The sequence below is a fragment of the Equus przewalskii genome, chromosome 12 (assembly GCF_037783145.1).
Source record: "Equus przewalskii isolate Varuska chromosome 12, EquPr2, whole genome shotgun sequence".
NCBI classification, from domain to species: Eukaryota; Metazoa; Chordata; class Mammalia; order Perissodactyla; family Equidae; genus Equus; species Equus przewalskii.
In genome coordinates, this window is record NC_091842.1 from 38,677,796 (window position 1) to 38,701,646 (window position 23,851).

Consider the following 23,851-nt stretch of genomic DNA (forward strand, 5'->3'; position numbering starts at 1 on the left):
CCAGTGTTGGCTTAGGTGCTGCATCTGAAATTTTGTCCAATTTCACCAAGTAAACTTGTAAACGCCCAAGTGAACTGCGAGCTCCTGATAAGCTCGTGATGTTTTGTCTTGGGATGTTTCTTGAAAAAAAAACTAATGAACAAAGCACGGATTTACTAATATATATTCCTTATCCCCCACCTCACAAAAGGAAAATCGTAATTTTTAACATGGGAGTTAAAATTTTAATCAGAACACACTGGTTAATGCCATACCAGAAATTCAAATAGACAAAACCAGTAAGTTTCCGTTTCCTTCTACTTAGGAGGAGAGTTTAGGGGGAAGAGGAAGACAGTTTAAGTAACAGAATCCATTTCCAATCCCTACAACTCTGTTCAGGAAAGAGCAGCGGATCCGGAGGCAGATGACCAAGACCATCTGCGCCGTCTTCCTGGTTGTGGGATGCAGGTCAAGTCACTGAATCGATTCTCCTCATTAAGCCCATCTTACAGGTGGGGAAACGTCCCACTCAGAGAATTTTGGAAGGGGCCGAGCGCGAGGCGGGCTTCCTGAACCGCGGAGCGCCGTTCGAGGTTCCTTGTTTTCAATCACGCTCCGCCTTGCCTGCTGCAGAGCCCTGAACGTTAACACGACGAGGGCCGACAGCCACCGGCCACGCAACGGGTTCATCAGAACCGAGGCAATCGGCGTGACCCAGACGGGCCCTGCGCCCTTGCCAGGCCAATACCTACATCCAGGGCCCGACAGGCGCCCTCCCTGCCCGGACAGACCGGCTGCCCCCGGCGTCGATCCCTCCCACTCTGCGCTCCGCACCGCGGCGGCCGCGGGCCCCTAGTGGAGTCACGACAGTGACTCAAAGGGCCCTTCCGACGGGGGTGAGTCACGAGCAAGGAGGGCAAAGGCCCGGCCCCCGCCCACAGCCCGCCACGCCGGGGCGACCTCCGACCCCGGGCAGGCCGGGTCCTCGCGGGCCACGGGGGACGGGCGCGCGGGCCGGGCGGTCGGAGGCTGCACCACCCCGCGCCGGGAACGCCAACGGCACACGCGGCGACCCCGGGGTCACCTCGCCCGGCGCACTCTGGACGCCGGGAGGGGGCCCAATGGGGACCAGCGCGAACGGCGGCTCGGGCCTCCCCGGGCCTCGGAACGGTAGTCTAGGAAGCGGGGCCCCCTACGCCGGGCCCCCTCCCCCGCTTCCCCGCTTCCGGCCGCCCCCTGCCCCCCGCCCCGCCCCGCCCTCCAGGTCTCCCCGAGGCCGCGCCGGGGACGCAGTGGGCCGCGGCCCATCCAGCCCAGCTCCCCAGGGTCCGGGCCGGTCAGGTCCGCCGAAGAGCCCGCGGGAAGGCCCGACAGGGCGCGGGCCACTCACCGACCGCGAGTCCGCTCTGCCGTCCTTCACTCCCCGCGTCCCCGCGTCCGTCACCTTCTCCCTCAGGAGCCGCGGCCGCCGCAGCCGAGCGGGCGGGCGCGAGGGCGGCGGACGTGCGCACGCAGTGGGGGCGGGGCCTGCGGAGGACACGCCCCTGCGGCGGCGCGTGGCTGCCCTCTGGGAGTCCAGGTCCGCCGCGGAAGTAGGTTGCTCGGGCTGAGGGGTGGCATTCCTGAGAACTGGTGTTTATGAGGACGCCTCCGGGGTACGCGCTTCCCTGGCCCAATGTCACCGCCTAGTCAGGCTCATCTGGCGCGGGGCTCCACCTGCCCTTTCCGTTCCGCCACTCTGGCTTCCCGTCATTTTCTTAACCATCCGGCTGGCTACAGATTAAATGACTGGTCGTGTCCGGTGTTGACAAAGGTATGGGAAATATGCAGTGTTTGTGGGAGTTATGGGGAAGCGGGGGATAATTTAGCAACTCTCTTAAAGTGGGCATCTTCCTTGATCGAACAGTCTCACTTCTGGGTAGCTATTCTAGAGAAACACTTGCAAGAACCCAAAGAGACACAAACGAGGAAGGTCATTGCAACACCTAACAGGATACTCCCTTTCGGTGAAAACCTTGAAACAACCTAAATGTCCATTAGAAGAGGATGGGGTGGGCGTGGACAGGGGCACATCCATTCAATAGTGTTGTGCCACAGTTAAAAAGGCAGAGCAGACACCTGAGGGAGGACATTAAATAGAAAGGGGGAAAAGCAAGCTGTAGGAAAATACAAAAATACATTAGAAAGTATGTAAATTAACCTAAAAAACAAATATTGAACTCTTAATAATGTGTACGCTGAAGTGTTTAAGGTTGAAGGGTACTAATGTCTGCAACTTACTTGAAATGCATCAAAAAATAAGATAGTTGATAGATGGATAGACATCTGATAAAGCAAATACAGCAAAATGTTAAGATTCCAAGAATCTAAGTGTTAAGTATATGAATGTCCACTATACAGTTCTTTCAACATTTCTGTATGTTTATAAACTTTTGTGGATGCGAATAATTCATAATCTATAAATCAAAATTGGGGTGAGTTTATTATGAGCCAACCCTAAGGATATATAACCCAAGAGAGTACCTTCACAAAGAAGTGGAGGGTACAGAGTGGTTATATACCGTCTTAGAACAAGGAGTATACATCACATATGATAGAAATGTCCCTTTTACAATAGTCACGAGATTACTTTGCTGGCACAGCAGATCAATGGTCATGAGGTAAGTACAGTAGATGGATAATTAATCCTTAGTTTCTAGGAAAAGATGCTTATCCTCAAGGAAATGCTGATATGGGGGGAAGCTACATCCCTCTCTTTAAGGGCATCATTCTTGTCTTTGGGACATTGTAAATGTTTAAAGTAGATGTACAAGGCATGCTCAACAGGCCATATCAGGCCTTTTGGAAAGACAAGATCAGGCCAAATTAGTTTTAAACAAAATAGCTTCCTCATATATTCCAATATATCCTATTGCTTGTCATTTATTCATCATTTTCATAATAAAATTTGGGGGAAAATATATTTAGATGATCCTTCTTATCTTTTTTAACTTCACAATGTTATCTTTCTATACATGCATGTTTAGGTATGTAAATGTATCCAAAAGCTGAGAAAGTTTACACACTAGAATGACAGAGGGAGGTCAAGGGTCACTTGTGCTTTATCTGTATAATTATTTATGAGAATGTATAAATGCATTAGGTATTTCTTGGCTATCAAAATCAAATAAAAAAGAATGAATTTTAAGAAAGACATAACAGGAAGTACACACTGTTCTGCCCCATGCCCCAAACACACACACACATAAAATTGAATTAAACTGCGAAGCACTGATTGAAGGAGACGGTGCTGCAAAGTTTCACATGAGATAACATGAGGCTTAGCCTGTGCCTGACACAGAGGAGGAGCCCAGAAAAGGGTTCCCACTGTTATCAGTACATGTCACTGGACTGGGTGAACTGGCGAGTGCTTTGCAGGAAGTCCTTTGTGGGAATATGAAGTCCCACAGAAGTGCTGAGTCATGGCAGAGCACACACTAGTTAGTAGCCAAATCTCTTCCCTCAGCCCTCAGGGGACCTCTGGGTTGTGGGCTGGATGGGGCTTCAAGAGACCAGACCTTTGCCCAGGCTGCCAATCTGCCAGCCCACTTCCTGACAGCCCCCTGGCACCAGCACCACTGGCCAGAAGCCCAGGGGCAGAGATGCCATTCCCTGCTTCTCATTGCCTGTACTGACCTCCAAGCTGCAGGTTCAGGTAAGCAAAAAGGCACTGGAGGTGCCTGGGTCCCAATATGGCCCTGGGATGCTACTCAATTAAACCTGGCACCAGGACTGGCTTCAAGGGCTTTTGACCCGAGTAGTTGCATGCGGTCCCACACTCAGGACTCTGCACTTGGTTTAAAGCTCCGCTTTTGCTGTCTTGAAATTCTTAGTAACTTTTTAATAAGGAATCCTGCATTTTCATTTTGCACTGGGCCTTGCAAATTACGCAGCTGGTCCTGCTGGATGTCTTCTTGTTTGGATTTATTTCTTTGAAGTGGAGACTGTGGAACATCAGGTTTTGTGGTTTATCCCCATGCAGTTTGTCAACACAAAATAACCAATAACCATTCTATAGATAAGAGAGATAAGGTGAGTTTTACTTGAGCCAGAGTGAGGACTATAACCTGGGAAGGCCTTTTCCAGAAAGGAAGAAGCATGGTTTTCTGTACAGTCTTATACCTTTTTAGGACAAAGGACATATATTAAACATGCCTGGGGTACATATTCATCAAAGTTTCAAAGAGGTATTCAGTTGCAAAATTAGCAGGTCAACATGACCCTGATGCCAGGAAAGAGACTAATAGCAGCGTTACTAATAGGGTGTAGGAGGGAAAGTAAGCTTTCTTAAGAGAGTGCTTTCTTTGCTGTAATGAGTAAAGCAGATGTACAATGTATGTTTGATAGGCCACATGAGGCTTTTTTTAGTTCAAGCGGAATCAGTATTGAATCAGAATAGTTAGCCCATATACCACACTATGTGAAAATCTCTTGTCAAATTGAAGAAAAACCTCATCTGTTATCAAAGGAATATGCACTTGGGTTCCATTTAGTAGGTATTTATTGAGTTCCTACGAAGTGCTGGACATTGTGCCAGGAGGGTGAGATACAGAGACAAAAAAATACATGGGCCAGCTCTCAGTAAGCCCTCGGTCTAATATGGTAAAGACAATTTTGCCAGTGGGATAGAGATGGGAGTGGAACAGGAGTAGTTAGCCTAGCCTAGAAGTCAGGGAGGGCTTCCTGAGGAGGTGATGGTTATGTGGAGTCTTAAGGAACGAGTAGGAGTTAGCCCTATCTCAGAGGAAGGTATTCCAGGCAAACTACAGTCTGAGCACAGACGCATAATGTTACAGGGTGTGGAGACTACAGAGGTTTATGCAAGATAAACACACAGATGGTATCTTCATTTATAAATGTAAACACAAGTAAACATAAATAAGTATTTATTAAAATAAATACATGCATCTTATGATAAAGACCAATATTTTACATAAATAAAATACACGTTACCTTGTGGGTTGTCTCCGCCACCAGATTCAGGAAAATAATACCAGTTTTAGTTTGATTTCCCTGTAACTCCAGTGCCTCGCAGATGTTTACACAACTAGTCAAGAAGCGAATATTTACGGAGCACCTACTTTGTGCCAGGGACTATTTTAGGTGCTGGAAATTCAGCAGTGAAAACAGACAAGCGCCTGCTGTCACAAATCTGACATTCCCGGGTGGGTCAATACACATTTTGCAATGAATGAATGAAAGAAAAAATGAATGCTCTTATCCAGTCAGCAGTACGTTTTCAGAAGAGGAGTGGCATGGTCATTTTTGAGTCATTTCAGTTGAACACAAGGAAATCTCACTTTTCTGTTAAAAAGAACGCACATTCGTGCAAGTAGGAGCAATCTCAAACGTGAGTCAGGCACACAAGAAGTCGGAAAGGGCCTTAGAGGGTTAAGACTCACGGATACAGATTTAATTATCTTTACGTAACACCCCGTATCTGAAGTTCAGATGTTCATACAAGATGAAGAGGTAATTTTTTTTTTTTTTTTGGCTTCGAGCCGTCCAGCCTCTGCGCGTGCATTTCGCTCGTACCCGACGACCTACGCAAACTCGGTTTGCGCACGCGCGGGGCAGGCACGTCCCGAACGTCCGCCCAGCGCCGCGGGAGCCGGGACGAAACACCCGCGCCCGTGGAGGGGGGATGGCGGCAGCTCCGCTCAGAGTCGGGCCCCGTCGGCGGGAGTTCAGAAGCACTGAGGCTTGGGGTCCTTTCTCGCGGGGCGGCCGAGAAAGGGTGGCTTTGCCAGGGTGGGGCTGGAGCTGCAGGCGGGGGTCGGTGCCCTTCGCACGGTTCCACCCGCCCCCTCCACGGTGTACTCGGCTGCGAATATCGCGGTCTTTTCTGACCGTTTCCCACCTAGTACGCGGCGGAGAGGTGATGCTGGCTTGGGAGGGGATCCGTGCTGGGGGTGGGGGTGGGGGGCGAGGGGCGGGGCTGGGGCTCGCGGGCCCCCGATCTCTCCCGACCGGCGCCCCCTCGGTCCTCGGCGGTGCAGGAGCAGATCGTTCTGGGTGGGGACCCCTGGCCCAATCCTCGTCAACCTCGCGCCTTGCACGCCCCCCAGGCCTCTCCCGACCGCATTTCCTGCCCCGGCTCGCATGGCGCACCAGAAGCTGGTGGTGGTGTTTGGAGCCACGGGTAAGTGGAACCCGAGTCCGAGGCTTCACGGGCGCAGGATTCCCTGGAGTGGCCAGCCCAGAGGTCCAGCCGGCCCAGCCCCGCAGAGCCAGGGCGCCCCCCAGCGCCGGGAGACGCCCTCGGGGTGTGGAGGGAGGAGTTAGATGGCTCGCACCCCAGACTCAATGTAGGGCCTTGGGGCAGGACCTAAGCACAGATTCCCATTGAAATTTTTTATTATTATTATTATTTTGGTAAGGAAGATTGGCCCTGAGCTAACATGTGTCCCAGTCTCCCTCTATTTTGTGTGTGGAACACCACTACAGTATGGTTTAATGAGCAGTGTGTAGGTCCGCACCAGGATTCCAACCGAGAAACCCAGCCACAGAAGCAGAGTGCTGGAACTTAACCGCTACACAATGGGCTGGCTCCCCCATTGAATTTTCTTAAATTAATTACATTAACTTTTTTGAATAAGTAGTAGTTGCACATAATACCCAAATTAAAATCTCCCTCTCACCTCTTCCTTCCCCACCCATCCATCAGTTATCAAGTTCTTTGAGTATCCTACCAGACAGATTAGCTGTATCTAAATAGATATTATTTTTTAAATGGTAGCATTTTATTTTGCCCCCAACTGTTTTCTTCTTTCCTATATATATTTTTTAAATGTAAACAGCTTATTGAGATATAAATCACATGCCATACGATTCACCCATTTACAGTGTGCAGTTCACTGGTTCCTAGTGTAATCACAGAGCTCTATGACCATCACTACAATCAGTGTTACAAGATCTCATCACCCCCAAAAGAGACCCCATACCCACTAGCAGCCACTCTCCATTGTCCCTCGGCTTACCCAGACCCTGACAGCCACCCGTCTGCTCTCTGTCTCTGTAGATTTGCCTGATCTGGACATTTCATATGAATGGAATCATAGGCTATGTGACCTTTTGTGACTGGCTTCCTTCACTTAGTATAATGTTTTCAAGGTTCATCCATGTTGTAGTATGTGTCAGAACTTCATTCCTTTTTGTGGCTGAACAATACTCCATTGCATGGATAGACCACACTTTGTTTATCCATTCATCTGTTAATAGACGTTTGTGTTCTTTCCACTTTTTGGTTATTTTGAAAAATGCTGCTATGAACATTCATATACAAGTTTGTTGTTGTTGTTTTTTTTCGCTTGAGGAAGATTAGCCCTGAGCTAACATCTGTGCCAGTCTTCCTCCACTTGCTTGATGTGTGGGTTGCTGCCACAGCATGGCTGGCGAGTGGTGTAAGATCCAAACACGAACCCCAGCCACTGAAGCAGAGCATACCGAACTTAACCACTATGTCACAGGGCCGGCCCCCATGTACAAGTTTTTGTGTGGGCATATGTTTTCACTTGAGTGTATACCTAGGAGCGAAATTGCTGGATCCTAGCGTAAGTCTGTGTTTAGCATTTTGAGGAACTGCCAGACTGTTTTTCAAAGCGCCTGCACATTTTACGTCCCCACCACAACTGTATGAAGGGAGTTTAGTTTCACAATTTGCCTTTTCCACTCTAGGACATGTCATGGTCACCTGTCCAAGTCATACATACAGATCTGTCGCATTCTTTTTAATCACTTTTATGTGGACTTACCACTTATTTAACCAGTTTCCTACCAAAGAACAGTTAAGTTGTGTGTAAATTTCCACTTTTGCAAATGGTGCTATAGTCACGGTTCTTGTACGTACATATATGAATGATTTTCATTTACTTCCTTTTGATGATTTTAATTTTTACAATTTTCTTGGTATAGGTAATAAGGTAATACTTTATTAAGCTGACAGCTGAGTAGATGGGTATTGGTATCCATTTTTGTATGTGCTAAATGTTTCATAATATATTTTTTAATTTTTATAAAAGTTTAAGTGATGCCTGCTAAAACGTGGATGAACCTTGAAAACACTATGCTCAGTGAAAGTGTCACTCAGTGACACATAGTGTGTGATTCCATGTATATGAAATGCCCAGAATAGGCAAATCCACAGAGACAGAAAGTAGATGAGTGTTGCCAGGGGCTGGAGGCGGGGAGAACGGGGAATGACTGTTGATGGGTATGGATTTTCTTTTTGGGGCAATGAAAATGTTCTAAAATTGACTGTGGAAATGGTTGCACACTCTGAAGAACCGAAAGCCACTGCACTGTACACTTTAAAAGGGTGATCATTATGGTAAGTGAATTCTCTCTCAGTAACACTGTTACTTAAAAAATGCTGTAAGGTGAGTTTCGTAAGGATGACAGGAGAAAGTGTCTACGGTGTTTGCTGTGGCGGAGCATTCCCTTCTGGGCTTCACCCTTCACCCTTTGCAGGACCCCCAGGCAGGTCCGACCCTGCACATCTTTCTGACTCATTGCAGGTGCCCAGGGAGGCTCCGTGGCCCGGACGCTCCTGGAAGACAGGACATTCAGGGTTCGAGTGGTGACCCGGGACCCTGGGCAGAAGGCAGCGAAGGAGCTGAGGCTGCGGGGTGCAGAAGTGGTGCAGGGAGACCAGGATGACGAGGCCAGCATGGAGCTGGCCCTGACGGGGGCTCATGCCACCTTCATCGTGACCAACTACTGGGAGAACTGCAGCCAGGAGCAGGAGGTCAAGCAGGTGAGGGCATGCGGGAGGGTGTGGGGAGGCTGGGGCTAGGAGCTGGGCATCCTAAAGGGAGCTCCCAGGTCCCAGCTGGTTGCTGGGAGGCAGCTCTGACTTGCCAGAGAGGTGTTGACCCTGCCCAGGACCACTGACCACTGCAGACCTTTCCCCTCCTGTCCCGTGCAGACCTCCTGGACTTTGATGAGGGCAGGAGGTGATTGCTTTCTCATCCAGTAACTTTTTTTTTAGGCATCACTCGTCTACTGTACAATTTGCCCTTTTAAAGTTAAAAATTCAGTGGTTTTTAACATGTTCACAAAGTTGGGCAGCCATCACCACTGCCTAATTCCAGAACATTTTCATCACCCCAAAAAGAGACCCCATATCTGTGAGCAGTCACTCCCTATCCCCCCTCCCCCCAGCCCCAGGCAACCATTAGTCTACTTTGCCATCAAGTGACTTTTCACATTTCCTAAAAAACCAACTCTGTTGACCTGTAATTTTCTTATAATAAGATGCACACATTTTAATTGTACATTTTAATGAAATTTGAAAATAAACCCATATAACTGCCATTCCAATCAAAATATAATACATTTCCATCATTCCAGAAGTCTCCCATGTTCCCTTTCACATGTTTTGATCCCGAGATCATATGAACTCCAAATCACATGATCTGTGTTTCCCTTTATTCTGTTTTCTACCCAGATTCTCTCTAGTTAGGGGGTTATTGACTCCACGTGGCAGGGGGAGAGATATGTCTGAGATGGAAAACCATGAGACATGGCCATCTTTTTGTCACTTTGAAGATGGAGACACTGGCCCAGTGCCTGTCACATAGAAGGTGCCCAGGTATTTGTGGAAAAGGCAGCAGGCTGAGAACCATGCTCTTCCGACTCCAGCCCTGCCTCGTCCGCGGCGAGCTGCAATGTGGCTGTGGACGTGTAACTTCCCTGCTCTGGTCTTTGTTTTCTTCTTCTGAAAATAAAGGGAGATTTGATTGGACCACTGGTCTCCAGATTTGTTCTTACCCTTGACCCTTCCCTCAATTACAGTCTTACGTGGAAGCCCATTCCATAGGGTGAACGAAGACAGCTTTTCTGGTTGAAGCGGATGTTGTCTCATGATTCTGGCAGCCTGTATTAGTATCCCACGGCTGCTGTAACAAGTGACCACAAGCCAAGTGGCTTAAAACAACAGGAATTTATCTATTGTCTCATGATTCTGGAGGCCACAAGTTCAAAATCAAGGTATGAGCAGGGTCACGTCCCTCCCAAGGCTCTAGGGGAGATTTCGCTCCCTGCCTCTTCCAGCTTCTGGTGGCTGCTGGCTCTCCTTGTGGCCACATCATTCCAGTCTCTGCCTCTGTCTTCCCATGGTCTTCTCTTTGTGTCTTCTCCTCTTCTGTCTCTTAGAAGGGGACACTTGTCACTGCATTGAGAGCCCACCTGGGTATTCCAGGATGATCTCATCTCTAGGACCTTAACTTAATTATATCTGCAGGGACTCTTTTTCCAAATAAGGTCACATTCACAGCTTCCAGGGGTTAGGACGCGGAGGCCACCATCCAGCCCCCTGCACAAGCTTATGCAGCAGGTAGTGTTGCTGTCCCCGTTTAACCAGTGAGGCCAGAACTGTTAGACCCCTTGTCCTGGATCACACAGCTAGTACCATGCGGAGACGGGTCTGGAACCCAAACAGCCTGTGTGCTTAACCCCTGAGCTGTAGCTCCTCCCTAGTGGACTCTGGGGCTCTCCAAGGAAGACATCTTAGCACTGTGGACAGGGTGCTCTGCCAGAGCAGGCAGAGATGGGAAACCTCTGTGTGGGCCTTCCCCAGGCCACACACCTGCCCACCCTCAGATTGCACATGAGTGGGCCGTGGTCAAGCACAACCAAAAGTAGAACAACCCGGATGATCTAGAGAAGAGACGCTATGGTTCTGTGGGTGGTAGAGGGCTTACCATCCCATGATCAGGGTGTGGTGTCATGTATAAGTATCATTCCGGAACAGGGAGCCTTATCAGAGGGGTCCATGGTGTCAGGGCCATGACTGGGGACACACATCCTCCTTCCTAGCTTGGTGCTTTCTCCTTTCCTGCCCAGGGAAAGCTGCTGGCTGATCTGACCAAGCGCCTGGGCCTTCGCTACGTGGTCTACAGTGGCCTGGAGAACATCAAGAAGCTGACGGCGGGGAGATTGGCTGCGGGCCACTTTGATGGCAAAGGGGAGGTGGAGGAATATTTCCGGGACATCGGCGTTCCCATGACCAGCGTGCGGCTGCCCTGCTATTTCGAGAACTTACTCTCTTACTTCCTGCCCCAGAAAGCCCCAGGTGGAAAGAGCTACTTGCTGAGTGAGTGTCCTTCCTCCTTCCTCAGTGTCTGCTTTCACCATATGCAGCTGTGGGTGTCACAGAAAGCGGGCTTGTTGTCAGATGGTTCTGGGTCTGAGCCCTGGCTATCTCACATTAGGCCTGCGACTGAGCAAGCCGTGTAGCCTCACTGGGCCTCTGCTTCCTATTCTGTGCAATGGGTGTAACTTTCTCAGGGGTGATGAGAAAATCTGCCGAGGTGTGGTGAGGTGATGCTTTGTCCAGTGGAAAGCTTTCCACAGACAAGTGCAGTATCTTTACTTCTTCAGAGATAAGGAGAGGATTTGGAAGTACATAGATCAGTTGTAGATTCTACAAAGTAGGAAAGTACTTTCTTCTCAGTGCCCGTTTACAAATCTGTAAATGAGCTGGATGTCCTGGACCCCTGGCTTGGAGAGAACTTTCTGCAACTTGTATCCTGCCAATCAGCCAGTGGGTTAAAGCAGGATGCTCAGGAGGCCAGAGTGGGGGGCGGTCAGTCCCTCAGCCGGCCACCCCTTACCCTCTCTGTGAACGCCAGCTTCCCCTCTGTTGAGTCTGGCCCACCAGTGTGCAGGGTCTGGTCCTAGTGTTGGCACACTGGCACCCCTTTTATAGTTTGCAGAGCTTTATTCAGCGGACAGGGGTATCCCTTGTGTTCAGTCTGCGTTGGGGCTCCATCCCCACCAGGTGCCTGTGGGACCTCAGTGGGCAGCTGCAGTGGCCCCTTTTATAGGTGAGGACAGTGGCAGGACCCAGGCACTCCTGGCGCCACATCTAAACGCTGCTCTGCGTCTCCATCTACCAAACTGACTTGGCAGGTAGAGACACTCATAAATTCAGCACATTTCTGGAGTGCTGTTGAGTGCTGCTCTGGGCTAGGCCCTGGCCTCTGGCTAATCAAGCACTCTTGTAATTGAGTTGGTGTTTGGAATGCCACCCACAGGTTTCCACATCAGGAATCCAGGAGGTGACGAAGTACAGCAGGGTCCACGCCTCAGGAGTGGTGGGGCCCCAGGGACACCAGCCCATATCCGGGGACCTTTCAAAGCCCCTTCCTTGGGGCCGGCCCGGTGGCGCAGCAGTGAAGTGTGCGCGTTCCACTTCTCAGCAGCCTGGGGTTCACTGGTTCGGATCCCGGGTGCAGACATGGCACCACTTGGCAAAAGTCATGCTGTGGTAGGCATCCCACGTATAAAGCAGAGGAAGATGGGCACAGATGTTAGCTCAGGGCCAGTCTTCCTCAGCAAAAAGAGGAGGATTGGCAGTAGTTAGCTCAGGGCTAATCTTCCTCAAAAAAAAAAGGCCCCTTCCTTTCCTGTCCCCTTTGTCCCCATCTCAGCCCTGGGAGGGGAGAGCAGGTCCGGGGTTCTTCTCCATCCTCTAAGAGTGGAGTAACAGGGCTCAGAGAGTTGAAACAGCGTGCCGAGGTGGCAGAGCTCGGATCGCATCCCAGCGCAGTTCCACTGCTGCTTCTGCTTTACACAGACACCAGGAGGTGTCCAAGTTGTGCCAAGCGCTGACCTGTGCACACGTCCAGTCAATTAGCTGGTGGGAATACCAGCTTCAACTCCTCGGAGTCACGCTCTAGCCCATCTCTCTTCCCCACCCCCCCCCCCAGGCTTGCCCATGGGTGACGTTCCCATGGACGGCATGTCCGTGAGCGACCTGGGTCCTGTGGTGCTCAGTCTGCTGAAGATGCCAGAAGAATACGTTGGCCAGAACATTGGGCTCAGTACCTGCAGGCACACAGCAGAAGAGTATGCCGCCCTGCTCTCCAAGCACACCGGGAAGGCTGTGCGTGACGCCAAGGTGGGCCCCTGCTGCCCCAGGCTAGGGGCTTGGTGATGGCTCAGCTCCCGCGAGGGGACTTTGGCAGCCATGGTCAGGTTGTCCTAACCCCCAGAACGGCTCTGTGGGCAGTAAGGAATGGGTATCTGGGGCTGCCCCATCGCTCTCTGAGCAAGGTACACCTGAATTCATCATCGCTGTAAACGTTTATGTTGTGCTGTTCCTGGGAGCCAAGTGTGGCTGCCAAGTGAAATTTCTGGCTTACATGGTTGACCAAGTGGCAAGGAAGGTTTCCAGGAAGAGGGGACAGTAGGGGCCAAGGCAAGGAGGCACGAAAACGCAGAGTGTGCTGGGGCCCTCTGGGATGTGACTTGAGGGAGGGGAAGGGGAAAGAGGCCAAAGAGATGGGCCCCACCCCTGACCCCGTGACTTGGCCTGGCTAGGTGGGCAGGAGGCCCACGGTTCCCTCCTCTCCCTGCTGACCCTCGGCCTTCCTGTCCAGCCCCCCGGGTGCCTTGTTTCTTGTTTGTCATTCCCGTCATGAAAGTAAGACCCCCTCATTAAAGAAAATCTGGGAAACCCCGAGTTGTTACAAGAGAGAACCACGCACAGAGCCCACACCCAAGCAGAGCAATGATGGAGAGGAGGCTGTGGCAGGACACATTTTGGGCTGGTCAGACCCCAAGACTCAGATCCTGTTCCCAGCCTTTAACACCCACAAGTGTGTAACCTGGGGCACGGTCCCTGACCCCTCGCTGCCTCAGTTTCCTCATCTATAAAATGGGTGTGGCAGAGTATCCACCTCCTTGGGATGCTGTGAGAATTGAGTGGAATAATTGACATAAACGCCTCCTTAGCACGGTGAAACGCACTGGAAACTGTGCACTAAATGGCCATATATTTCTGTCTCAACACAGAATGGCCCGAGGCAGGTCGTAGAGGATTTGAGGAGCTGAGGAGTTAGGATTGAGTTTGGTCGGGAAAAGGGAACAGCTTTGGCTTTTGAGCATGAAAGTGACGTGAGCAGAGTTCTGACTTAGAAGGGACTGAGAAGTTTTCATCTCACGATCTTGAAAGAACAGGATTTAAACTGACCTACAACAGTGGTTTTCGAACTTTCATCTCTTTAGTAGAACATTTTTAGATGAATTCTCAGCGAGGCCCTCAGTGCCAGCAAGGTGCCAGCAGTGCAGCTCTGGTTGTGGGAGGTTGGGAGGCCCCAGCCCCCAACGCCTCAGGGCACTGAGGTGCTGACAGATCCTAACAGACACCCCTCTGCTTCCAGACAACTCCTGAGGAGTATGAGAAGCGTGGCTTCCCTGGTGCCCAGGACCTGGCCAACATGTTCCGTTTCTATGCCCTGAAACCCGACCGCAACATCGAACTGACCCTGAGGCTTAACCCCAAGGCCAGGACGCTGGACCAGTGGCTGGAGCAGCACAAAGGGGACTTTGCTGGACTGTGACCTTGCCCACCTCTCAAACCTGTCTGGGGGGACTGGAGGCACAGTCACTGTGATCCTTTCTTGTTACAAAAAAATTATTTTTTAAATAAAGGCCATTGTTCTCACAGATGGCTTCCAAAAGAAGAGGGCTTTGTTTCTGGAACTGGGGTTGGGGTGGCAGCTGCTGGGGCAGCGACAGGCATGAAAATTCCAAGGGGAGTCATCAAGTGGTGAAGGCTCAGTACCCCGACCCTGCAACAAAGGAGGCTCGATGGCCGAAGAGCATTTAGTAACTGAAGACGCATGACTGATAGGCGATTTTAAGTTTAGTCCAACAGGCGTGAACCAGAGCACTGTGACCACAGCCCAGGGAGCAGCTCTGACCACCCTGTTTGCACATTTGAAATTCACTCACAGACCGTGGACAGAGCCCAGGGCACAGGGAGGACTCCCCACGCCAGCCAGGAGCAACGCCTTTTGACATCCCTGCACACAGCGCCCTCATCTCCAGAAAGCAAGTGAGGCCAATGGCGTAGTCCTTCTTTGAGTTTGAGAGCAGGATGACTGGCCCCTTCTCCCTTCCTCTCTCCTCACTCTCCTCCTGGGCCGGGCCTGCCTCCAGGTGCAGCCCCAGGATGTGGGTGATCTTCGAAACAGGCTGGAAAAAAACGCATGAAGGAACGTGGCAGCTCTGTGGACCACAGGTCGCCATAATCGGACACTGCTGAGAAAAGGTGAGCTGCTCACAGCAAAGGCTGAGAAGTAAAACCAAGGAAGTAACAACCCTCCTTGTTTGTAGTGTCCACCAGGCTTTCAGACGGCAGGGGTGGTTCAGCCTCCCATCTCCCACTCATTCTAGAGAAGAGGAATGGAGGCCCAGAGAACACAGGTCACTCGCCCGAGGTTCTGAGGCAGCCTTATTTTTTTTCTCATATGGAGTTGTGTAACCTCCATCTTTTTACTACCCCACCCTGGCCTCCATACCCACAGTCACAAAAAGGAGTAGCAGTCCTACCAAATTCATTCCATCCATTCATTCATTGCAAAAGCCTATGTTTGACAACTTAACGGTGTGCTGGGCCCTAAATACAACGTTAACCAAAAAAGTGATGCTCCCTGCCTTTGAAGAGCTTAGTTTTTAGCAGGAAAGCCATGAAACATGCAATGAATGATTATAGATTGACACAAGGGCTGCAGAGAACAGGAGGGACAAATAACAATTGGAGGAGGGGCTGTTTTAGGGGGATGGGGACAGCCTCTGAGATCTGAGGGGAGGGCAGCGAGCCTGCCAGGCAGGGTAGGAGGAGAAAGACTGAGACAGTGTGGGCTTCTGAGCCCACCCGGGTCAGCAAGAGAACACAACAGGTCATCTGCGTGCAGCCGTACATGAAGCCCAAGTTCCCCCAGACCCCAGAGTGGGAAACTCACCTATCCGGGACTGTGACTCTGCCTTGATCCTAGAATGGCCCACGGTCAGTACTGAGCCTGGGAAGAGCCCAGAGCGAACTTCAGCGAGCCGACACTGGGCTCCAGCCACTGCTCACCCACAAGTGGCAGGACCTGGGCACATCCCCAAGCCTCTCTGGTCTGCTTGCTCATCTGGTGCCGCCTGGCCAGGCTGTTGTGAGGATGCCATGAGGTCATTTGTGCCAAGCAGTGTCTGACACCCCCAGGTCATCTTCTCCCTTCTGACACATGTAGTCCAAGCTCTGCTAGCCTCTGGTCCCCTTCAGCTGCTTTCTGTCTCTCCTTCTAAAGGGTGGTACCACCGGCCCCATCCCGGATGTGGTCGAAGCAGCCCATGTCCCAAATCCAATGAAGTGGAGAGAACCATGCACATCAATTTAGGATGCCCCTGGGCTATGAACCATCCACACTGTACACAAAAACCCAATTCTGGGCAGTGAAATGACTGTATAAATAATGGTGGATACGCATCAGTAGACATCTGTCCAAACCCACAGAATGTACAGCACCAAGGGCGAACCCTCATTAATCTGTGGACTTTGGGTGATGATGACGAGTCAGTGTAGGTTCATCGGTTATGCATGTGTGGGGGCAGGGGGTATATGGGAAATCTCTGCACCTTCCTCTCAATTTTGCTGTAAATCTAAAATATAGTCTATTAAAAAGACAACAATCCTAGTATTTTAAACCAATTTACTTGTAATAGACATTCCTGTCCACCCACTTTCCTTTCCTTGTCTCTTGGTGATAACCAAGTGTGACTGGAAAAAAAGGCCCTTTGCCCACCGCACTGAAATCAAGGTGTCCTGCCTGCCCCAGGTGCTCCTGTCCCAACACATCACTACAGGAAGAAGCACGTGTGGGTCACACAGCGCAGAGTGCTGGGGAGTCCGGTCCAGCGCCACATGGAGGGGATGACTCCCAGCACACCATCCCAGTCAGATGCACCTCATGTGCCTCATCTTCTGAAATTTGGTCCCTGAAATATGTGAGCTGCCAACGTTTATTTTTACTTTTTTTAAACTGGGGTAAAATATACATAACATAAAATTTCCCATTTTAGCCATTTTTAAGTGTATAGTGCAGCAGCATTAAGTACATTCACCACCATCCTCTCCATAACTTTTTCATCTTTCCAAACTGAAACTCTGTCCCCATTAAACACTAACTCCCCATTCCCCCTCCTCTGGCACGTGGCAGCTATATTCGCTGAGCTAGACTATTCTAAGTACTTCATTTAAGTAGCTGCCAACATTTTAAAATGAGACAACATTCACAACAACATTTTTTCTCTTTTTTTGTGGAAGATTAGCCCTGAGCTAACATCTGCTGCAATCCTCTTTTTGCTGAGGAAGACTGGCCCTGGGCTAACATTCATGCCCATCTTCCTTTATTTTATATGTGGGACGCCTACCACAGCATGGCTTGCCAGGGAGTGCCATGTCCGCACCCGGGATCTAAACTGGCAAACCCCAGGACGCCAAAGTGGAATGTGCACACTTAACCGCTGTGCCACTGGGCCACCCCATACAGCAACATTATTGACAACAGCCAAAAAGTGGAAATAACCCAAATGTCTATCAATGAGTGAATGGATAAAAATAATCTATCCATATAATGGAATATTATTCAGCCATAAAAAAGTAAGTGCTCATAGGGGCCAGCCTGGTGGTGTAGTGGTTAAGTTCTCATGTTCCACTTCAGTGGCCCAGAGTTTGAGGGTTTGGATCCCAGGCAGAGACCTACACACTGCTCATCAAGCCATGCTGTGGCTGCATCCCACATACAAAATAGAGGAAGACAGGCACAGATGTTACCTTAGGGCCACTCTGCCTCACAAAAAAAAAAAGCAAGCGCTCATACAGGCTACATGGATGAACCTTAAAACATTATGCTAAATGAAAGAAGCCAGAAAGAACCACAAAAGGCCACGTACTGTATGATTCCATTTATATGAAATGTGCACAATAGGCAAATCTATAGGGACAGGAAGTAGATTCATGGTAGCCAGAGAATGAGGGAGTTGGGGGGAAATGGGGAGTAACTGCTAATAGACATGGGGTTTCTTTGTGGGATGATAAAAATGTTCCAAAATTGATTGTGCTGATGGTTACACAACCTTAAGCTGAAACCACTGAATTACACACTTTAAGTGGGTGAATTGTATGGTAGGTAAATTATATCTCAATAAAGCTGTTACCCAAAAAATGAGGTAACTGAAATCCCCACATGAAAATCTAAATGCCCAGCTTCTCTTGGAAAGCACCAGAAGATCTGGCAGCGCTGGCTCTGACTTCCTGTGTAGCCCTCTTGGCTAGAGCTGAAGAGCAGCAGTCTCCTTTAGACAGGGGAGCCAGTCTCTACCACTCCCTACTGTCTCTTGGGCAACGAGGCTGCAGGTCAGTCAGTGCCCTTGGCACCTGACTTTGGACCCACTTCCCTTTTTTATGTAAAGTTTCTGACTGGCCCATTTGTGATCCTCCTTCACGAGGATCAAGCCAAATAAGCAGAACTTTTGGTTAAAAGATATAAAGTGTGTGGGGGTGGGCAAAACGGGTTAAAGGGGCACATATGTACGGTGACGGACAAAAATTAGACGACTGGTAGTGAGCACGATGACATATATTCAGAAATTGATAAATAATAATGTACACCTGAAACTACACAATGTTATAAACCATTATCTCAATAAAATTATTGGGAAAAAGAACAGATACAAAGTGTGGATTTCATAGTGTTTATTAACATACAACAGCGCTAAAACGTGCCTTCTGCAAAAGCCGTGACTGCTCGTATAACTCAGTGTTCAGTGATGGGCTCCAGCGTCGCAGAGCAGAGTGAAGGGCAGGGGTGGTCCCTGGATGCAAGGGAGCCGGGAGGCTTGTGGGACTGGAGAGGATTCTTGTACGTTGAAGGGGCTTTTCGTGACAGGGAAGGAAGCAAGACCAGCCACCAGAACCCAAAGGCCTGAGGAGAAGGGTAGCTCAGGTTGGAAACAAATCAGAGCAGAGACCTACAGGCCAGGAGGGAGCCAAGGTCCAGGGCAAAGTCGGTCCCATCCACATGTGACTGCGCTGTCCCTAGCCCACCCTCCCTGATAGTTCTGCAAATGCTGAGCACCTGTCTCCCTTCCCCTCCTCTCAATCCCCAAAGGCCCAGGGGCCCAGAGATACTTTTTTGTATTCTTAAATGCCTCATCTCACGCTCCTAACTCAGAGGCTGCAAAGCAGTCTGGTGACAAATGCCTCAGGAGCCACCTGTGGGAATAATCCCAGGCTTGAGTAGGGCTTGATTCTACAGCTGTTGCACTGCCACCTTCCGTCCACCCAGGAAAGGACACCTCAGCACAGCAGTAATGGTGCCTCGCTCGCAAGAAAATCCACCTTTCTCTTTCAAAATCTTCCCAACTTCTGCTTTTAACACAGGACAGGAATGGGACTTGGGTTGACTTCTCCAGGAAGGAAACCTAAGCTGCCAGGAAAGAAGCCATCTAGCTCCCCACTGCTGTGCCCAGGATCGAGGGTCGAGCCAGGCCCCCACTCAGGGTGCACCGTTCATTATACAGATGTTGCTGAATGAAGGGAAAGTATGGAAAGTGGTGGGAAGTCACTGCTGAGCCCCGTTCTTGCCCATCTGGTCCTTCCCAACCTCTTCACCCAACCCCCTGAGTGCTCTCCCACTTCAACCTGCTCTGCCCAGGACCCCGAGGGGGCACCGAGCTCTGTGCTCGCCACTCCAGCTGTGACAGCATCAAGGCTTTTGCGAGACAGGCTCTGCAGGGAGCCAGACTAGTTCAACTACAATAAGCAACAATTTTAACGTAAAAATATACCTTAATGTTCCTCTGAAAATAAATGGAAGAAAAAAAAAACCCAGTGAGGGAGGTAATAACAAGGTTGCACAGCACATCACTCATGGCGCAGGCTCCCAAAGAAAAAGCAACACACCAAATCCTAGAACATTCATTCAAATCACATCGTTTGTGCTGAGCTGGAAACTGAGCCGGAAAGGGTGAGCGCTGGTCAGAGCACCAGCCTCCGTCAGTGTGCGTGTGCTCTTGGGCAGGAATGAGTCCGTGCAGAAGGCTGACTGCCTCTGCAGCTGGCCCCAGGAAGGCCAGCAGTACGTGGGGCGGCCCGATCTGTAGATGAACACCAGGAACCCCCATGCTTAGCAACCCGAAGAAAGCTGTTTCTACTCTTTCAAAGAAAGAATGACCACAATTTAGGTTTTAAATATCTTTTTGCAGTAGATCACCTTATTTACATTGATACAGAGTCATTTTACATTCTTAAATCAGACTAACAGATGCTTTATTTTAGTAAATTATGAAGGAAAACCAAAAGGAAACTATTCAGAAGTGTTCTCCATTAACCTGTCTTACCACCGTGGGAGGATCTGGAAACACATGGAACACATCCTACAGGCCGAGGCTGGGGAAACAGTATGTTTTGCTCTGGCTGGACAGTGGAGAGCCTTCAACTGCTTCGACTGTGCTTTCCTTTGCTGAACAAACATTTATATGGGAAAAGACAATGATTCTTAGCACTGAATAATTTAAACACACTTCTGAAAACAGATGTCAACAATGAGAACAGGGGGAACCAAGCCCCTGGCTGGCAGCGGGGGCAGGGCTCTGGGTTAACCAGGCCATTAGTCTGCCCCAGGCTGCGGCCACAGATGGCTGAGGTCCCAAGAAGGGCAGGAGCCCCACTCACACCTGACTTAGAACAACAGAACTCTAGTCAGGGCTAAGAGGCCACCCTGCGGGGGTGGGAGGAAGGACTGTCCATCCTGACAAGATCCCAGCCCATGTGGTCAGGAGTGGCATCTCCAGGCACCCTCTTCATACATGTCTCCCCAGGCCCCAAAGCCCCCATGTTCCAGCTGCTTGGTACCTTTGAGGATTAAAACAAATTCCAAGAAGAGCAAGGGACGCCCCTGCTGAGAGGTGGATGACGGTGGGACATACAGGCCCCAGGTTCCCGGAAAAGACAATCTGTCAGGAAAAACTCATTCTGGAACCTCCCGGAGGGTTGATGAGAGGGAAATTAATCACTTCATGACTCGGTGCAGCTTAAGGCTTCATTTTTAAGCTGTAAGCATGGCCTTTAATTCTTTATCTAAGATCTCCACCACAGTCGATTCCAGATAGAGTTTTGGCTCTGCAAGAAGTTTCCAGCTGTCTTACTCTGCCTGAGCCATGGACAGGAGACTTCTAGCAGCCCTTAGGCATGCTACACCTTACCGCCTAGGGCTGTCCACCGTGAGAGTTGTGTGGAGAGGCGTGTCGTCACATGATTTTGCTGTTGCCAAGGCAGTCCAGAGGGCCTCTGCAGGCAGGGGCTTGGTGCTGCTGTTCTGGAATCCTCCTGTCTCCAAGATGCCTTGGCTCCAAGGAGGGGCAGCTGCTCCAGACCTAGTTTCCAGTGGACCGTTTTCCTGAGCCAAGACACAAGCGGTGACATTTCACTGGCATCACAGGAGGAACATATGTCTGTGTGTGAGCCTCTGCCATCACTGGGAAGAAGCTGTGCCAGGAGCCCAGCCACCAGACACCAGCACAAGTAAAAAGTGGGTCCCGAGACACTACAGTGAGCAAGTACAACTCCCAGCAGCCCCCACCCCAAGGTTTACAGAGCCCTGCACCTCCCAGGCAGGACAGGGCACTAAGAAATAGGTGGCAGGTTGCGGAGATCTGAGTTCTAGGCCTGGCTCTACTCGCCCTCTGTGACCGTGGGCAACCTGGTCCTCACCACTGCTGGATGCAGAGCCCCCTGGGAGCTGGTGGAAGGAGGGCTGTGAAGCAGCCCCCCAGTGCAACCTCTCCAGGATGTGGACACAGCAGAAGGCCGGCCGGTGCGGTCTGGTTCAGCCCTACACTACTGGCTGACTGCCGCATTACCCTAATGCAGCTGTCTCCACAGGCTGAGGCTTGGCTCCGAGGGAGCCAGATACACCATGCCCGAGACGGGCACCTCTTCCAACTTTGAGGGGCCAGGGAGCACGACAGTGGTTAAAGTGAGGGAAAATAGGGATTAGTTCAGAGAAGGAAACAAAGGGGGAAGGAACCTCAAGGGTTTTCCTACCTCGGCTGGGCTATCAGGAGGTAAACATTTTCTTAAGTTTGGAAAGGAATCCCTCCTTGTCCTCCCCAGCCTCGGGCCTAGCCTTGCCTCCTGCGGAGCTATCCGTGGTGCTGCCACCTGGGCACAAACAGCAGAAAGAACTGGGGTCAAGGGTGCACACCTCTATGCGTCCCATCCCAGGTCCCGCCTACCCATCCTGGCCACCCGGGGGCTTGCCACTCAAGGAGCCAAAAGCGCCACCCTGAAAGGAGAGGGGGCCGCTCCCAGGTTGGCCAAGGCTGCCTCGTCTGTCAGATGACTGAAGAAACAGGCCACTCAGTGCCTGAGCGTACCCCCACTGTTTGAGTCACTGGCCAGCAGAGGGAAACAAGAAACAGAAAGGGACAATGACCAGCTGTCTCTATCTTAACAATTCTAACAGAAATAAAGTAAGTGCAGGATGCCTTCTCTTCCAAGCCAGGCCACACAGCTTCCACATTAGTTCATTCAATCTGTAGGATGACCTTACAGGTAAATTTCACAGACGAAAAAAACAAAAAACAGATGCGCAGAGAGGTTAAGCGGCTTGCCTAAGGTCACAGAGCTGGTAAATGGGAGGGAGAACTAAGTTTAAACCCAAGCAGTTGGACCCCAAAGCTCAGGCTCTTAACCACCATGCCATTGGCTCTGGGAAGGTGAAGAACACCCACCAAAACCAACCGACGAACTTCCACACTCCATCCGTGTGCACATACGATCTCCAGGACACCCAGGCAGAGGACCTGCTGCCTCTTAGAATCCCATGACACGGGCCCTTCTTATCTATAGCAAAGGCAGCGGAGGAGCCTTATGTCGCCAGGTAAACTCTCCCCATTGAGGGGCACCTAACCCTAAACACTCTGGATGACGGGAAGCTCCTCTGCTGCTGTTTTTTTTTAAAAAGATGTTATTTTTCCTTTTTCTCCCAAACCCTCCAGTACCTACTTGTGTATTTTTAGTTGTGGATCCTTCTAGTTGGGGCATGTAGGATGCCGCCTCAGCATGGCTTGATGAGCGGTGCCATGTCTGCACCCAGGATCCAAACCAGTGAAACCCTGGGCCGCTGAAGCGGAGTGCACGAACTTAACCACTCAGCCATGGGGCCAGCCCTCTGCTGTTTCTTTAAGGCCCAGGCTGAAACTACCGAGAGCAACTCTGCTGCACAAATGTGTTGTTTTAAAGATCTGCGAACCACTAGGCAGAGGGGGGAAAACTTTTGTTATGAATTAGACTATGGACCTATACTCAACATCTTAAATTGTAGGGCATATTTTTTTTAAGAGCAAGATTAGCCCTGAGCTAACATCTGCTGCCAATCCTTCTCTTTTTGCTTAGGAAGACTGGCCCTGAGCTAACATCCGTGACCATCTTCCTCTACTTTATATATGGGACACCTGCCACAGCATGGCTTGGACAAGTGGTGCACAGGTCTGCACCCAGGATCCGAACCGGCGAACCCCAGGCCACCAAAGCAGAACATGCAAACCTAACCAGTGCACCACCAGGCCAGCCCCAGTAGGGCACATTTTTAACCTGCTAGGGGAGACGTGTGCCATGTACAGTGCAGAGCAGAGTGAAAAATGGTCACCCCAAGATCTTAGTCTAAGCTGCATTTGTCAGTGAGAGGCCCAAAGCTCTGCGCAACAGGCCCCAGTTGGGGTGGGTGGTCCTGGGTACAGCCCCCCGGGCAGTCCTCTGGACCTGGCATGCTCTCAGAGCTCAGGAATGTCCTCAAAGAGATAGTAGCAGCCCCAAACAAGGACATGCTAACAGAGGTCTGAGCAATCACCAAAGCCAAGGTGGCCAGATGACCCCAGATTCCCAGGGTTCCCCAGATGAAGACCAGGCACTGCAGAGTCACCATGGGAGGCCCTTGGGAGAGGCACCCACTGCCACAGGTTGTGAGGCCAGATGCGCCTTCCCTTAGTCCCT

General features: G+C 50.5%; 3 protein-coding genes across 10 annotated transcripts in view; 1 reads left to right on the plus strand and 2 right to left on the minus strand.

Annotated features, from left to right (window-relative positions):
* Window positions 1–16,237, minus strand: part of HMOX2 (heme oxygenase 2) — a 37,757-nt gene extending 21,520 nt beyond the window's left edge. The window contains exon 1 of one of the 2 annotated variants that reach the window (XM_070568591.1): window positions 15,774–16,237. The gene's annotated coding sequence lies outside the window, so the exon portion shown is untranslated. Of the gene's footprint in view, window positions 1–1,369; window positions 1,521–15,773 lie in introns of those variants that run through there. The other variant, XM_070568590.1, reaches the window with a different exon arrangement.
* Window positions 1,493–14,486, plus strand: NMRAL1 (NmrA like redox sensor 1). 4 transcript variants are annotated; one of them, XM_008524739.2, is made up of 6 exons: window positions 1,493–1,792; window positions 6,087–6,160; window positions 8,535–8,773; window positions 10,864–11,113; window positions 12,732–12,922; window positions 14,187–14,486. In XM_008524739.2, the coding sequence occupies exons 2-6, from the start codon at window positions 6,121–6,123 to the stop codon at window positions 14,364–14,366; spliced, it is 900 nt and encodes a 299-aa protein (XP_008522961.2). In that variant the 5' UTR covers window positions 1,493–1,792; window positions 6,087–6,120; the 3' UTR covers window positions 14,367–14,486. The 4 variants fall into 4 exon arrangements, with proteins under 4 accessions (XP_008522961.2, XP_008522960.2, XP_008522959.2 ...); XM_008524738.2 differs by lacking the exon at window positions 1,493–1,792 and adding an exon at window positions 3,376–3,673; XM_008524737.2 differs by lacking the exon at window positions 1,493–1,792 and adding an exon at window positions 5,568–5,896.
* Window positions 16,238–20,035: 3,798 nt separating the features above from the next.
* The window catches only part of DNAJA3 (DnaJ heat shock protein family (Hsp40) member A3), a 30,540-nt gene continuing 26,724 nt past the window's right edge, over window positions 20,036–23,851 (minus strand). For 2 of the 4 annotated variants that reach the window (XM_008524736.2, XM_070568587.1), the window contains exons 11-12: window positions 21,902–22,018; window positions 20,036–21,254 (exon numbers count right to left, since the gene is read on the minus strand). In XM_008524736.2, the coding sequence (XP_008522958.2) occupies window positions 21,915–22,018 (104 nt within the window). In that variant the 3' untranslated portion in view covers window positions 20,036–21,254; window positions 21,902–21,914. The remainder of the gene's footprint in view (window positions 21,255–21,901; window positions 22,019–23,851) is intronic. The other 2 variants (XM_070568589.1, XM_070568588.1) reach the window with 1 other exon arrangement.

Coding starts and splice junctions, on each gene's coding strand:
- NMRAL1 (XM_008524739.2), top strand. CDS start 6,121: ATGGCGCACCAGAAGCTGGTGGTGGTGTTTGGAGCCACGG. Junction 6,161..8,534: donor GGTGGTGTTTGGAGCCACGG/GTAAGTGGAACC, acceptor GACTCATTGCAG/GTGCCCAGGGAGGCTCCGTG. Junction 8,774..10,863: donor AGGAGCAGGAGGTCAAGCAG/GTGAGGGCATGC, acceptor TTTCCTGCCCAG/GGAAAGCTGCTGGCTGATCT.